This window comes from Indicator indicator, chromosome 27 (genome assembly GCF_027791375.1).
Source record: "Indicator indicator isolate 239-I01 chromosome 27, UM_Iind_1.1, whole genome shotgun sequence".
Classification (NCBI taxonomy): Eukaryota; Metazoa; Chordata; class Aves; order Piciformes; family Indicatoridae; genus Indicator; species Indicator indicator.
In genome coordinates, this window is record NC_072036.1 from 10,308,656 (window position 1) to 10,322,487 (window position 13,832).

Genomic DNA, 13,832 nt, shown 5'->3' on the forward strand with positions numbered 1-13,832 from the left:
ACCTTATCACTTTTCAGAACTAAATTCAAGTGTCACTGACATTTAGACCAAACAAAACCATGTTTAGTCATTTCACTGCAGCAGCTACCAGGTTCCTGTTTATACTTCAAAAGTGGTTATCTGCTGTTCTCTTTGCAGCCCTTTTTTATTTTTCTCTAAGGCTCCTTTGCAAGAAGGCAAAGCATAACCATGCTGTCCACCAGCAGAGGCACCTCCCCAGGTGACGGTGCAGAAGCTTGTCAGAAAGCTCTACACCCAAGTGATGCATTCCCAACAGTTCTGCAGCACACACTGCAGTCATGACACGTAGTTTCTGAGTTTGTATTGGCCTCTTGGCAATAAAATACCTCCAGGAAAAAAAGCAAAATGGACGATCAAGCTGGGATTTATTTGGTGCTCTCCTCTTTCCTGCCCAAGTCCATCTAACACTTAAGAGAAACCAAGGAGAATTTTCCCAATTATGTTTCTCTTTCATGTGCCTTTCCATTGTGAGGACACCTTTCTCACATCAGGGTCATACTAAAATTTGCTTTACAGGTCTTGATTACAAGCAGGCATGAATGTTTGTTTTGGTTTCCCAACACTTGCCTGTGTTAGCATTGCACAAAATGTTGAGGCAGATTTACACAAATTTTTATTTGCAGAGTCCACTGTTGATGATACACATTGATTCAAGCTGCCTTAGGGGAGAACAAAGGACACAGAGATAGGCAACATGACAGACAGAGGGGGAACTCTCCCCAGGGGTCAGAAGGGAATCACAGAATCATTTAGTTTGGAAAAAACATTTCAGACCCAAGTCCAACCACAAATGTAACAGCACCAAGTCCACCACAATATGTGATGGGATGACCAAACATCCTTCTCCAGGTGCTCTCTACCATGCACCGAGAAAGTAATGAAGGTAAGGGTTACAATTTTTACTGTGTTTCCTCTATAGTTCCAAGCTGTGGTGAGACTAGCAAAGACTGGAGCAGTCACCCATTTGCAAATATTGCACACTGACTGCTAAGCTTCATGTAATTACTTCTGAGTAATATTTACTTGAAGTACTATTGTGTTCTACGTTTTTTCAGGGTAGAAAATAGAGAGGAGGGAAGTGATGAACCTCACACCAGTGCCAATCACTCTTCAAGTGAAATCCACCGCAAAAAAACAACCTGTACCGGACGTGGCAGAGGCACAAGAACCCGTGCCTGAAACGTGGTGAGAAGGACGTTAACACGGTGGGAACAGCCCTGCCCTCAGCAACTTCGAGGTAAGTCAGAGCAGCTCAAACGAACGGCTGCACGCCTGCGAGGCAGAATCCGGCTAAGCAGCGGCGAGCAGCTGGCGCCCGGGAACCCCTAAGTCAGGGAAGACCAGAGGAGGTGCCGGGCCGTGCCTGGCCATCCCTAGGCGGTTGGTTTCTGCTGAAGTCTGTTTCGTTCTCTGCCGTTCGGTAGCAGCCCCGCAACCGACACTCCGCACACGCAGGGCTCCGGAGAACAGCAATGGCCGCAGCCACCCTCCCGCGCTCCGCCCCTCACGACCCCCAGAGCCAATGAGCGGCCACCGCGGGGAGGAAGTGGGGAGGAAAGGGGGAAGCAGTGGGAGAGCGCGTGGCGAGCGGGAAGCGCTCTCGGGGGGCCACGTGAGGAAGTGACGCCACGCTGCGGTGGGGACCGTTCCATTACCCGCCAAACGGGGGCGGGGGGAGGAGGAGGAGGAGGAGGCTGGGCGGAACCACGCCACCGGCCCCAGGGCTCTAGCGGGTCCGCCCGGGGGGGAAGAGGCGGGGCCAGATCGAGGCGCTGGTGCTCACGTGACAGCGGGAGGCGGGACAGCAGCGCTGAGAGGGTGCGCGCGCGGCAGAGCGGGGCGAAGGGAAGCGCTGAGGGGCGGGAGTGCTGACCGCTCGCTGCACTGCCGTTATGGGTCGGGTATTCGCGCTCTCCCTCACCGTCGTCTCTGTCACCTTCTACCTGTCCTGCATTTGCGGGCTGGCCGCAGAGAATAACGACACCGCGACCGCTGGTGAGTGCCGCCACGGACAGTTGCTGACGGGGCAGCCCCTCCCCCCTCCCGCGCCCCGCCCGTTGTTCGGCGTTGAGGGGAGCGAGGCGGGCTCCGAACCAGGCCGGGTGGCTGGCCGTCTGCGCTCGTTACTCTGTCTCGCCCGGCGGGGCGAGAAGTATGTTTGTGTGTGTGGAGCTTCGCGGTGTCGGCCGCCTGCGGTGGGGAGCGGCCCTGCTTTCTCGCAGCTCGACCGCTTCCGTGCGGCAGCAGCGTTGCCACCCTTAGCGCCTTGGCCGCAGCCCGCCTACAGCTTTTAGCCCGCTTCGCTCTGCCTCCGTCTTGTCTCGCTTTCGTGCTTCGCTTCGCGGTGGAGTGCATTGGGTGTGAGATCCGTTAGCATGGCTTAAAACGCCGCCTCCAGTGCCCCCTTCGCAACAGCAAATGGCTACTCGTGGGTAGCTGCTTTGTGCCCGCTGAAGCACACACGGCACGTTGGTTTCTAGCAAACTTAGTACAGGTGGAATCGCGGGTCTGGCACTGCTACCCATTGCTCCTTATCCAGACCTTAGCCTCTTTATTCGTCCTGTGGGTTTGTCTGATCTTTCTGGCTCGGTAAACCGTTTGCTAAAGCGTTTACATAGCCAAAACCCAGAAAAAACGCTGCATACCCCGAAGAGCTAAGGGAAGAAGTTTCTCTGCGAGTGTGAGTTCCCTGGCCGCGTTGCGTTATGGCGCTGGTCGCGGCTAAGCGTGAAGCCGTCCGGTAAGCTCTGCTTCAGTCCTAGATTTCCTCTGCAGACCTACCACCGAGGACGGGCACCCTGTGAAAACCATGAACTGCTTGAGCACTGCTAGGAGTCAGAGGTGGACAACCTCTGTGGTGCAGCGGGAGAGGGCAGTGTTGGTCCGGCAGGACAGGCTTCAGTTACTGTTTCCCGGTTTCCTCAAGTGTAAGAGGAAAATCTGAATTTACCCTGTGTGAGTGCCAGTACAGCAGACGGGTTTATCTGGGGAGCAAACAAGGGCTTGCCTGCGCTTAAGACCTGATTTCGTGGTACCAGAGTCAGGGTTGTTTTTTTTTCACTGAAGGGTAGACATCTCTTTGATGGGGGAAGGTGGGGAGCTTGCTGTTATGCCACGAAATGGCATCAGGTTACACCAGGGGAGGTTTAGTTTAGACATTAGGAAAAACTTCCGTACCAAAAGGATCACAGGATTAGGGGTTGAAAAGGACCTCTGGAGATCTTCAAGTCAACCCCCCTGACAGAGCAGGACCGTGTGATCTAGTGCGGGTCACACAGGAACTCATCTGGGTTGGTCGTGAAAGTCTCCAGAGAAGGAGACTCCCCAAGCTCTCTGGGGAGCCTGGTTGTCAAAGATTGGAACAGTCTGCCCAGGGAAGTGCTTGAATCGCCATTGATGGTTGTGTTTAAAAGCTGTCTAGATACAGTGCTCAAGAATGTGGTGTAGAGTTAGGTAATGATTTGACTTGGTGATTTCAAAGGTATTTTTCCAACCATGGTGATTCTGTGGTTGGTATACAGAAAGAGCCTTTCACAGCAGGAGTAGCATTGAGAGAACATCTGACGCCCTGCTGCTGATTCTGGAGTTAACAGCTCATGCTTGAGGCCTGTTACTGTGATTAAAAATATCTCCTGATCCTTTATTTTTGCCAATCTGCTCCTCCCCCAGGCTAGGCAGGGAAAGCTTGTTTTGAAGGTAAACTAAAAGTCCTAGTGCACCTGGTATTGGCTGGCAGCACTGACTGTCTTATCTCCACATAGGAGAATACTGAAATTTCTGTTTACCAGTGAGGAATTTACAGAAGTGACCGTTGCTTGTTTGTTAAAAGTGCATGTGCATGCTGCAATCGTTCTTTAGATGTATACCCAGAGTAATAAATGACTACATTTTTGAAATCTGTTAGCCAGAATCTGTCGTAGAGCTTTTGAAGAGATTTTGTTTCTGCCGTACTGATGCGCTGCGAAGGTCTTTCATATCTTGTTCTACTCCTTGAAAGTGAAGAAATAGTGCTGATATTTCTAGCTTGATCTTACAATAACCAGGAGAAAAGCCAAGGTGGTTTAGGGCTTAATTCAAATAATTGGATTTGTTATTGTGATATGCAAATTACCATGCTGATTGAGAAAGATCAGTGGATAGGAGCATTCCCTTCACCAGGGAGCAGAGCAAAGAAAAGTCAAAGGTCACCCAAAGGTGCCTGAAGGAGGTGGATATGACGTGAAATGTGCTGGAGAGTATGTAGCATAAGGACTTGTGGGTTGTATGTGGGTTTTCAGAGTATGATGGCTGTATGAGTAAGTCTTAATTAAAACTATTGCAGTAAAATTGTGGATTGGGTGGAGATGCTGTATGATCCAGATAGTGGATGTATTGTCACTGTGGTTTTAAGGCAACGATGTTTGACTGAGATGGGCATTAAAAAAGCAACTGGACTGGTTAGGTCCCTGGCTCTTGCTGTGATAAAGATAGAAGTAGATTAATTTCCTTTCTGCTCTCCTTCATATGCACTTGTATATGAAGTCTTCTAGGTTCTTGTCTTTATTTTTCATACTTTAGTTACTTCACTGTAGAGTTATTTCTAGTTGGCTGTATTACCCAAAAGAAACAAGGCCCTCGCCACCTGAAGTTTCAATGAAATGAATTCTGCAAAGTTAATTTGGTGGACCTTGGTAGCTGTACTAGAGTAATACACCCTCTATTACCTGCAGTTACAGTAGTCAGAGGTTGCATGAGGCAAAATCTTTGTGTAGATATGGGGTCTGGGTTTGGAGTATCAGTAGTGTCTGGAGGGAAATGTATTTGCCTTGTCAAATGCATTCCTAAGTTGTAGCTTTCAGTCACAGTGCAGTGAGAAGGATTGTGCCTTAACCCAGGAGATGTACATATGGGAAGGTATGGATCTAAGAGTTTTTTTTTTCTGTGGGTGAAGCTGCTCTTTCAACAGTGGTGATTTTGTGCTAATTAAATGCATTTATTTTTTTTTTTAGGCATCTGTGGAAACTTTTCTGACTGCAAATCATGTATTCAAAATGGAACAGGCTGCAAGTGGATCAAATGTGAATGTAAGGAAGAGTTCACTGTGCAGAACTTTGCTGAGCCATGCAGAACCTTAAACCAAGCTAGAGCTACTTCATCTGCATTAATGTTCATTACCCTAATACACTGTTCTGCTTGATAACCTGATGGAGCACTAACTCCTAAGTTGTGTCTGTTAAACATTTCAAGCTCTTATGTGGAGACAGCTGAAAGTGTTAAAATAATCCCAGATTTTTAAGGCTTCTGATTTAAATCTGTGCTGTCACTATGCTAATGTTTTCCAGATGGTGCAATATTTTTATTACAAAGTAGTCACTTGCATTTGCAGTCAAGGAGTCATGAGTGAATTCTGACTTGCAGGCACATCCCCATGCTAGTAGCATTCCTAAAACCAGGAATTGCAGTCCACTAAAGGGAACATAACAGAGCTAAAGGAATGTTAACTGGTCTCATTCAGAGCTGTGTCCTTCTCAGTGCAGGAGAGTTGGATGCAATTACATTTAGGTGACCACTAGTGTACTCAGTCCTGGAGGAGCTGAAGTTGCTGTTGACAAGGTCATACAAAGATTGAATAAATAGTCCTCAGGTGGATTATTTACATTTCTTATGTAGGGTGGAAACAAAAGTAAGAGAGAATGGCTTGGCTGTTGTAGCACTTGATTTTAGATGGCCAAGGAAGGTTATGTAAGATGGGAAAGGTTATGTAAGCTAAGATGCTTCAGAACTGATGAAAAGGGTTTTGGATGTAACTTGTCCAGTGCAAGAGTGTCCTTCAAGAAGCCCTTTTCTGAATTCTGAATGCATTGTCTGACTGGAAACACCCAAGAGATCTGTGTTACTTCTTTGAGGGAGAGGCTGAGATCTTGAGTCAAAGGAGGAAAAACGTTTCCAGGCAGAGAATAAGAAACTGATGTCTTCAACAATTTCAAGGTCAAGGATCTGTTTAAAAAGCTGGAACTATATTTTGCTTGCATGTGGAGTTTAGACAGTAAGATGTTTTTTTATGATGCTACCATAGAAACACAAAATGTTTCCCTTGAAAAAATGCCACAAATAGTTGAAACACTGTCTAATTTTACAGTCTATGAGAAAAAAATGTCAAGTTACACTGTTAATGCAAAATGATGCATAACCATGTATAAGTATTGCCTAAGTGTTGAATTGAGTTACAGAGTAACTGTAGTGGAAGAAAATACTAAACTAAAGCTTATCTAATTATTAGTATAATACTAAAGTTCTGCTTATTGAAGTGGATTTAATGCTAGAAGATGATTAGTTTGTCCTATGAACAGTTTATTGGTATTTAAGAACAATGTCTCAAACACTTCAAATTCTGCTGCTGTAAATATTTGTCTCTTTTCTGACAGCTGAAACTACTGAGGTGTGTGTAAATGGAACAGAGGAGCATAACTGTACAGCTGTAGAACAGTGTTCTTGTAAGTATATTGATCCTCAGCTTTCCCGTTGTTTGATGGAGTTAACTGTTTACCTTTGTTAATATAGCTTTTGCAGTTTACATGAGCACATACAAGTATGTAAATAAGCCCTTTGCTTCCAGCTTAAACCTGTGATCTGTGATACTAAAATACACAATTTCATTGTTGCTGTTCCAGGAAACCTGAGATATTTTACTAGACACATGTCTCTGGTTACTGCCTTGGAAACATCCATTTTCATCTAAGAAACCTATTGTATACAGCCTATACTAAGGAACTCTTCAGCATCCTCAAGGCAGTAAGCTTCATATTCAACAAAAGTTTCAACTGCTTCATCTGAGATGCAGCAAAGAGGATAAACTTAGGAACTTTCCAATTTTAATTAACTAGTACAGCTCTTCATGCAGTCCTGAAGTACAGGGTTTGGGTCATAGAACTGCATAATGTAAATCCCTCATGCTAGGAACATGCTCAGTGGCACATCTGCTAAAGTCTTTTCATTAATTTGTGCTTGCTGTGCAAAGCAGATTTGCAGGATATGAACAATTTAGATTGCATCTTCTATTTTACTTTTGTGTGAAATTGAAGTTTTAAGTTTTTTTTTTTTTTTTTAAAGTTTACTTTTTCTGAAAGCTGACAAGAAATGGACTTCAAAATGGTATTTTCTGGTTTAAAAATCTAGAACAGCAAATGAAAATTCTTAATACTTTTATCTAGATGAGTTCAACAGTGCTGCTAACAGGGCTGCCTCACACCAATAGGAATGAAGCTTCCATGCTGCAAAGGCCTGTGTTGTCGTGGCAGCCAGGCAGAAGTAATTCCATTTAACTTGGACTTCTGTTGTAAAATTGTAGCAGTCACCTTTTAATCAGGAACATTTAAAGTACCATTTTTCACTGCTTCCAAGAAGAGCATGCTGTTACAGTGCTTTGCTCTGTATCTAAGAGCAAAATTTCTGCAGTCTCTGTTAAACTTGTAGAGACTTTATCAGGTTGTAGTTTGAGCTTCTACATGTCCAAGGACACTTAATTGTCACCTTTAATAGAAGATCTCTGCTGCTGCAAGAGGAACATGTATACTTTAGCAGCTCTTACAGTGTCATGGCTCAGCACTATGTTCAGAGGTTGACATGGGGGGAAAAAAAAAAACAAAAACCAAAACAACCCAAAACATTAAGGTGGCCCTAAACTAACTTGATGCAAGTGAGATCTGAGAGAATGTAGATTCTGATCTATTCAGCCTATCTGTAGAAACAGTGGGCTCTGGTTTCCTGCCGTGCTGAATTGTTTCAAGATGTAAATAACCACATTTAAATGACCCTGAGCCTTAAAGACTTCTGGACATCATGAAGTTTCAGTAGGAGGCTCGCTGATGCATCAGTGTATGATTAAGCAGCAGTTTAGATAAGCTGTCCACATGTGATTAACTCAGTGAATGCAGTAAGTTGCAAAAGGCTTCACAGTTGTGGTTTTTCAGAGCACCAGCAATGGCTCTCAGAAAGCATTAGCTAAGCTTTCCAATGACTCTGTCTTGATATTCTCCCCATACTGCTGCAGCTAGATAGGTGGAGTTCAATCTTGGTGGCAGTGAGGTTGGGAAGAGTACTGAGTACCTGGTTTCTTGTTGTGTAAAGCATGCCCATTGCATGCTTGGACAGTGGGATTCTTTCCCTTCTGTTCCTGTTAGAGCAATCTTGAGTTGCCAGTTGGACACTGGCTTGGTTGGGCTGCCTGTGAGCAGGGTTTTCATGCATTCACTGGTGCAAGTTTTGCTGCTAGTGTGGTGGATTGAACATTCAGCTGCTTTGTCACTTCAAACCAAAAGTACAACAGAACTTGCTGCTATGTAAGTTCCCTAAAACTCAAACACCTGCTGTTGTGGGGTTTTAGTTCAGTGCTGTCATTAATTTATTTAACATAAATCTTTATTCTTTCATAGCTCCTACAAGTGCTCCTGCTTCCAATGCTACTACACCACCCTCCAGTGCTACTACACTGCCTTCCAACAGTACCACTGCGTCTTCCAATACTACCACAGCTACTCCTGCTACCACAGCCCTTACTACTATAGGTAATACAGTAACACTGAACACAGAATGGCACTCAAATAGGAACTGGTGAATAAAGTAAAGGACAAGAGGTTTTTTCCCCCAAGGGTCACTAGTGGCACAACTACTAAACATCTGATGTAGGGAAGAATAAATAGTCCCAAGGTTTGGAAGAAGTGGATTGTAAAAATCTCTAACAGAGAAAATGTTTCTTTCTAAGATAACTAAGGGGAAAAAAAGAAAAAGGGAAACTCATCTTTAAAAGCATCTGCTACTTAAGGAAGCTGGGAGGTAACAACTTAGTACTAATTAGGCTCAGAACAGCCTGATGAGGTGGTGTTTAGCTTTGCGTAACCCTACAAAGATTGGCATCTGTCCTAGGCACATAGTGGAATACTGATTAATTTTTAATAACACTGATCTGGGGAGGGGGTTGTCAGAGACCCAGTGTTCTGGCTTGATAATGGAAGAGCTACAGGCAAGTGTTTGCTCATTTCAATGATGCCATTCACAGTTAGTGTTTTGGGGATGAGGAGAGAGAGGAAGTTTCGCTATCCTGTCTAGAGATTCCTTTTAGTACTCTGAATACTAACTGATTCTAAGGGCTGTTACTGAAAGTCCTCTGCCTTGTTGGTGGAGATTCTCAATTGTCTGGAAGCAGGTGTCCTGATTCTTGGTCAATACCAGCATTTATATCAGTGCTTGAAAGAAAAGTGGTTTTGTCTGAACAAAGAATCACTGTCTGATCTGTGGAGAACCTTGAAATATTTGGGTAACAATGATACGCAAGTTTGGAAAAAAAATCTTTATTGCAGAAACTTGGCTGAATGCCATGCAGCTGAACATCTAAATTCTGTGGGGTGCAGTGTGAGGTCAAAGCTTAGCCTTGTTCAGAAAAAACAAGACAAATCATTTAAGTAAGAACTTCAGCTCTTGAAGTTTATGGTGTGCACTTCCTGTCTTCTCTCAAACAGCTAACGTCACCAATGCAACCACGCATGCTCCTCTATCTACAACTGCCATTCCTTCAGCTACCACAACACCCACTATTCCAGGTAACTCTTACTACTAGCATAATTAAAGCATGAAATACTGGGAAATCAGTGTTGCTTTTAAAGCATTCCTTCAAAAGACTCCCTAGCAAGTGAAAACATTAAAGTAGAATTGGTATACTTGCTACTGTCACTTCTAACTTCATGGCACATCTGATTTTACCGAGGTGGTGTTTGTATGTAGCAAGTTAATGCCATGAGAAACAGCTAATTGGTAAGATAATAAACATGAGAAGCATGTTGGTGAAATGAAATCAGCTGGCTGTCTTTAACAGGCTGTCTGGAAGTAACTTGTTACCTGTGTTTTGGGGGATGCTATTTTTGTGTTTTTCACTTGCAGTGAAAATGGGATACCTATTAAAAAACATCAAACTGAGCTAAGTAATGGGAAAAAACTGAATTACTTTATTTCAGCATCAGTCCTGACTGCTGTTTCATGGAAAGCTCTCATGAAGTAAAGCTCTTTACAACTAGCCATCAGCAGCTGGCTGTTACTCACAGATTCACATGCTGTGCTCCAGCTGATTCCTTTAATGTTTGGGGTAAAGTACAGTAGGTGGAAGACAATTTAAACTGAATTTAAGCAAAAAAATAAATAAAATTGGAGTAAGCAGCAGAGATTAGAAAATGTGTTTTGAATGCAAGTGTGCCAGTAAGATACTTCTATGTAAATTGGGAAAGCTTTGGCTTTTTGAAGTATGAATAAAGTCCAGCTGGGACTTACTCAGTATTGAGGTCCAGAGCAGTTTGGCTGTAACTAGCTCTAGCCTTGTATAAACAGGATTTAATCAATTTTAGTATCAATAATCTAAACACAACTGCTGGCATATCTTTAATTTTGAATTTTTTTTTGTTTTGTTGTTGGTGTTTGGATGTTTAGAGTAATCTTAATACAAGGAAGCCAACAGTAACATCAGTAAAACAATTGTGAGCGTTGTGCACTCAAACTGATGTGGTGTTTAACAGGTACTGTGACTCCTGCACCTTCTTCACGCAAGTCTACCTTCGATGCTGCAAGTTTCATAGGTGGAATTGTCCTTGTCCTGGGTCTGCAGGCTGTTGTTTTCTTCCTGTACAAATTCTGCAAGTCGAAAGACCGAAACTACCACACGCTTTAGGACTTGCCACTTTCCCAAGGACTAGTAGCTCAACACCTGTAGTTCACTGAACCAAAATATTTTCTGTTGCTCATGGAAGACAGCAGTTCGTAATATCCTTTAAATCTATAAAAGAAGACTTTCAAAGAATATTTTTGCAACCTTATACTTGGCAAGAGGTGATATGAATTTCTTCAACAGGATTACTTGCAATACGCTGCATGGGTTCTAATGGCTGTCTTATTTTCCTTTAGTGGCTGCTGCTGTGGGACTTTTTTTTTGATATGCCAAATGTAGATGTTCAGAGATGATTCAGTAGCAACACTGTCTTGAGCAGACAATCTCATGATGACTTATTGTGATGGCTAATCAACATTTGATACAGTATCCTTTCACTTTTATCAAAATGTGAGTTATTGGTGACTGACTTCAGGGAGCGAAATACCATTTGTGCTAGTTTATGGCTGTGCTAGAAAGGTGAACAAAATTGTAGCAGATAGTATCTTAAAAGAATAACATAATCCATAGTTGTTTTTACATGAGAATAAAGGTTGCCTGTTAAAATACTGCATTCCAAACAGAACTCCTCTACCCTTTCCAGTTAATGTTGAGGGTGGAAAGGGGATGTAGGGATAATCCTTCTAAAGGGGAAATGAAGATTAGTGCCTTAAAAAGACTAAAATTCAGTAGGCTGCAGAAGTGTCCCACCCATCTCAGATAAATAAGACTATTAAATACTAACTTTGTGTAGGAGAATGGAATACATGTGACTTGAGCATTCCAATTTAAAAACTTTTTACACTAAATAATTGTCCCTTGTTGACCTTGTTTGAGGGTGAGGGAGCATGGTACAGTAATGCTGAGCTACAAAGAGAAGCTTTAAGTTGTTTACTTTTTCTGTTGTGACCTACAAAGACCAACCATAAAAATAGTGATAAAATTCAGTTCACACCCTGTCTAAAAAGGCAACAACTTAGATTTATACTTGAAATATTGGTGTTTAGAAAAGCCTGAAGTCTTTCTTACTCAGATGGTTTTTAAACTCATTGCAATTAATTTCAGGGTCTCGGTTGTTGGGTTTTTTTACCTGCTGAAGGAGCAGTTAAGGGTGGTTCAGCAGATCTGCTGATTCATCCTAGTCAGAATTGCTGTAGTTCTGGGGCTGCCAGGGCTACACCTGTTTTCCTTTCCCCTCCTTGCTTCCTGGCATCAGATGCATGGCACCCTGCAGTGATCTGCTTAAGAAAATCCGTTTGGCCAAATAGTTGTTTTTCCCTTGGTTGCATCAGCCATGTCATCTGAGCATCAAAGGTACGTCATCTCCCATGCAGAATGACTTGAGCACCTGTAGAAATAAACCCACAGGGAAATGGAAGTTGAGGTGAAATCAAGTGGTGGGTGTAGCACGTAGTCCGTAGCTTTCAATGCTATCCCTTGATCAGCCATTTCAGGGTAATCTGTAGTACTGTCTTGCTAGCTCTGACTGAACTGGAATTTGGCACCCAATACCAAATGATAGTGTCAAAGCAGCGGGCAGTCACGGTGGTGGAACTTGGGTAGGAAGCAAATGGAAGTGCACTTCAGTTGGAGACTTAAAGCTCAGTGTTGCTTTCTGGTGTTCTTCTAGTTTGAATGGCATTGTTTCTGTTGTGCTGCATAGGAGACTCAAATGGCTGCAAAATACAGAAGTTACTCACCAGTACTGTATCTTTCAGTTCGTTAGCTTTTGGTTTTCTAAACAGAACTTAAGACAATCAGCTCAGGTTTATTACCATGGCAGAGTGAGCAGCCAGTTTCCAGCAAAAGCATATGTGTGGGTTAGATGTTATATCCTTGGCCTTACTGTGTAATCACTTCAATCTGTCCTTTCCCTCAGCTATTTTCTTAAATTTATTTGTTTAAAAAGATACCCATGAGCTTGTATTCTGTGCTTTGAAGTGGGCAAAATGCTCTCCTAAAGCGTGACTCAGCAAAGTAAACTGTATGCCTAGTATGTCATTTTTTTTTTTTTGGCCTCCAAGGGCTGTCTTTTGGGAAACTCACAGACACTTCACAGCATGGAAGACATAGCCACAGAAAAGTTGTTGCTCTGTAAAATGTTGCTAAAATGCTTATTCATGAGCTGTGCTGGTCCTCATTTAGGTTGCTGATAAAGTATACTGGTAAAGCAAACTAAGAAAAAAAAAAATATGTTTGAAGTGCCTTAAAGTTGCTTAATCTTTTGCCTCAGATTTTGTTTGAAAGGGTAGAAGAGATAACACCTTGCCTTAGTTACTGAATTTTTCTTGGTGCCAGCAATTGCTACTTCCCAAGACTCTAGGAAACCCAGGATCTCTGACACATACAGATGCCAACCTGAAAAACTCAAGCTTATACTCTGTCAATTCAGTTCTGCCCTGGAAGGCCTGCACTATGCACTGCTTGCTCCTTAGCCTTGCCAAAAACATACAGTCCACAGTTTACAGAGTTGTGGCTTGGATTGTTTCCCTTTCAGTTGTTTGGGAGGAGGGGAGGCTGGGTTATACATCTTCACCATGTGCTTGGCTGCCTCACTGTAGAAATTGATTACTCCTTTGAAACGGCAGTTTCAGCTGATCTGTACTGCGTACTAGCAAAACAACAAATCCAAACCTGAAGTAACAACTTGCAGTTTTTCTTGGCCTTGTGTTTTGAAGTGGAAGGTAGCTCATAGATTTGTAGTTTGTATTTGCCCTTAAATCAGTTTCAGGCACTGAGCTGTAGTGACTCAAGGTTACCTGGCTTTTTCTTGAAGCCACTTTGTGCAAATATGGAGCTGTTATCTTATGAATGTTCTCTGCAAGCATTGCTGTAAAAGTTTGTATTTTGTCTTCAGTGGAAGAAAACTGAAACAGTTGTAATCGCAAAACCAAATTGATAAATAAAATCTGTTGGATGGAATTTTACTTTTAAGTTTTCTTTAATGTGAGCAATCCCAGCGGTGACTTTCTGCTGACTTCTTGGAGATAAGAGCTGTTTTCCACAGGAGCTAGAGCACCCAGGGAAGAAGGACAGTGAAAGGTGAAGAGTTGAGTTAAGGTAGCTCTCCTAAACACAGTATTAACTTTGCATGTGGTATGTGCAACAATACTGATTCTGGTTTAGAATCTCCTCCAGAAGAATT

General features: G+C 43.1%; 1 protein-coding gene across 1 annotated transcript; it reads left to right on the plus strand.

Annotated features, from left to right (window-relative positions):
• Positions 1 to 1,913: 1,913 nt before the first annotated feature.
• Positions 1,914 to 13,595, plus strand: CD164 (CD164 molecule). The gene is made up of 6 exons (XM_054393032.1): positions 1,914 to 2,016; positions 5,010 to 5,084; positions 6,426 to 6,494; positions 8,433 to 8,564; positions 9,516 to 9,596; positions 10,560 to 13,595. The coding sequence occupies exons 1-6, from the start codon at positions 1,914 to 1,916 to the stop codon at positions 10,709 to 10,711; spliced, it is 612 nt and encodes a 203-aa protein (XP_054249007.1). The 3' UTR covers positions 10,712 to 13,595.
• Positions 13,596 to 13,832: the final 237 nt, after the last annotated feature.

Excerpts from the sequence above, each read along its gene's own strand:
- CD164 (XM_054393032.1), top strand. The coding sequence starts at position 1,914 with ATGGGTCGGGTATTCGCGCTCTCCCTCACCGTCGTCTCTGTCACCTTC. Across the intron at positions 6,495-8,432 it reads AGCTGTAGAACAGTGTTCTT|CTCCTACAAGTGCTCCTGCT; the intron begins GTAAGTATATTG and ends ATTCTTTCATAG. Across the intron at positions 9,597-10,559 it reads CACAACACCCACTATTCCAG|GTACTGTGACTCCTGCACCT; the intron begins GTAACTCTTACT and ends GGTGTTTAACAG.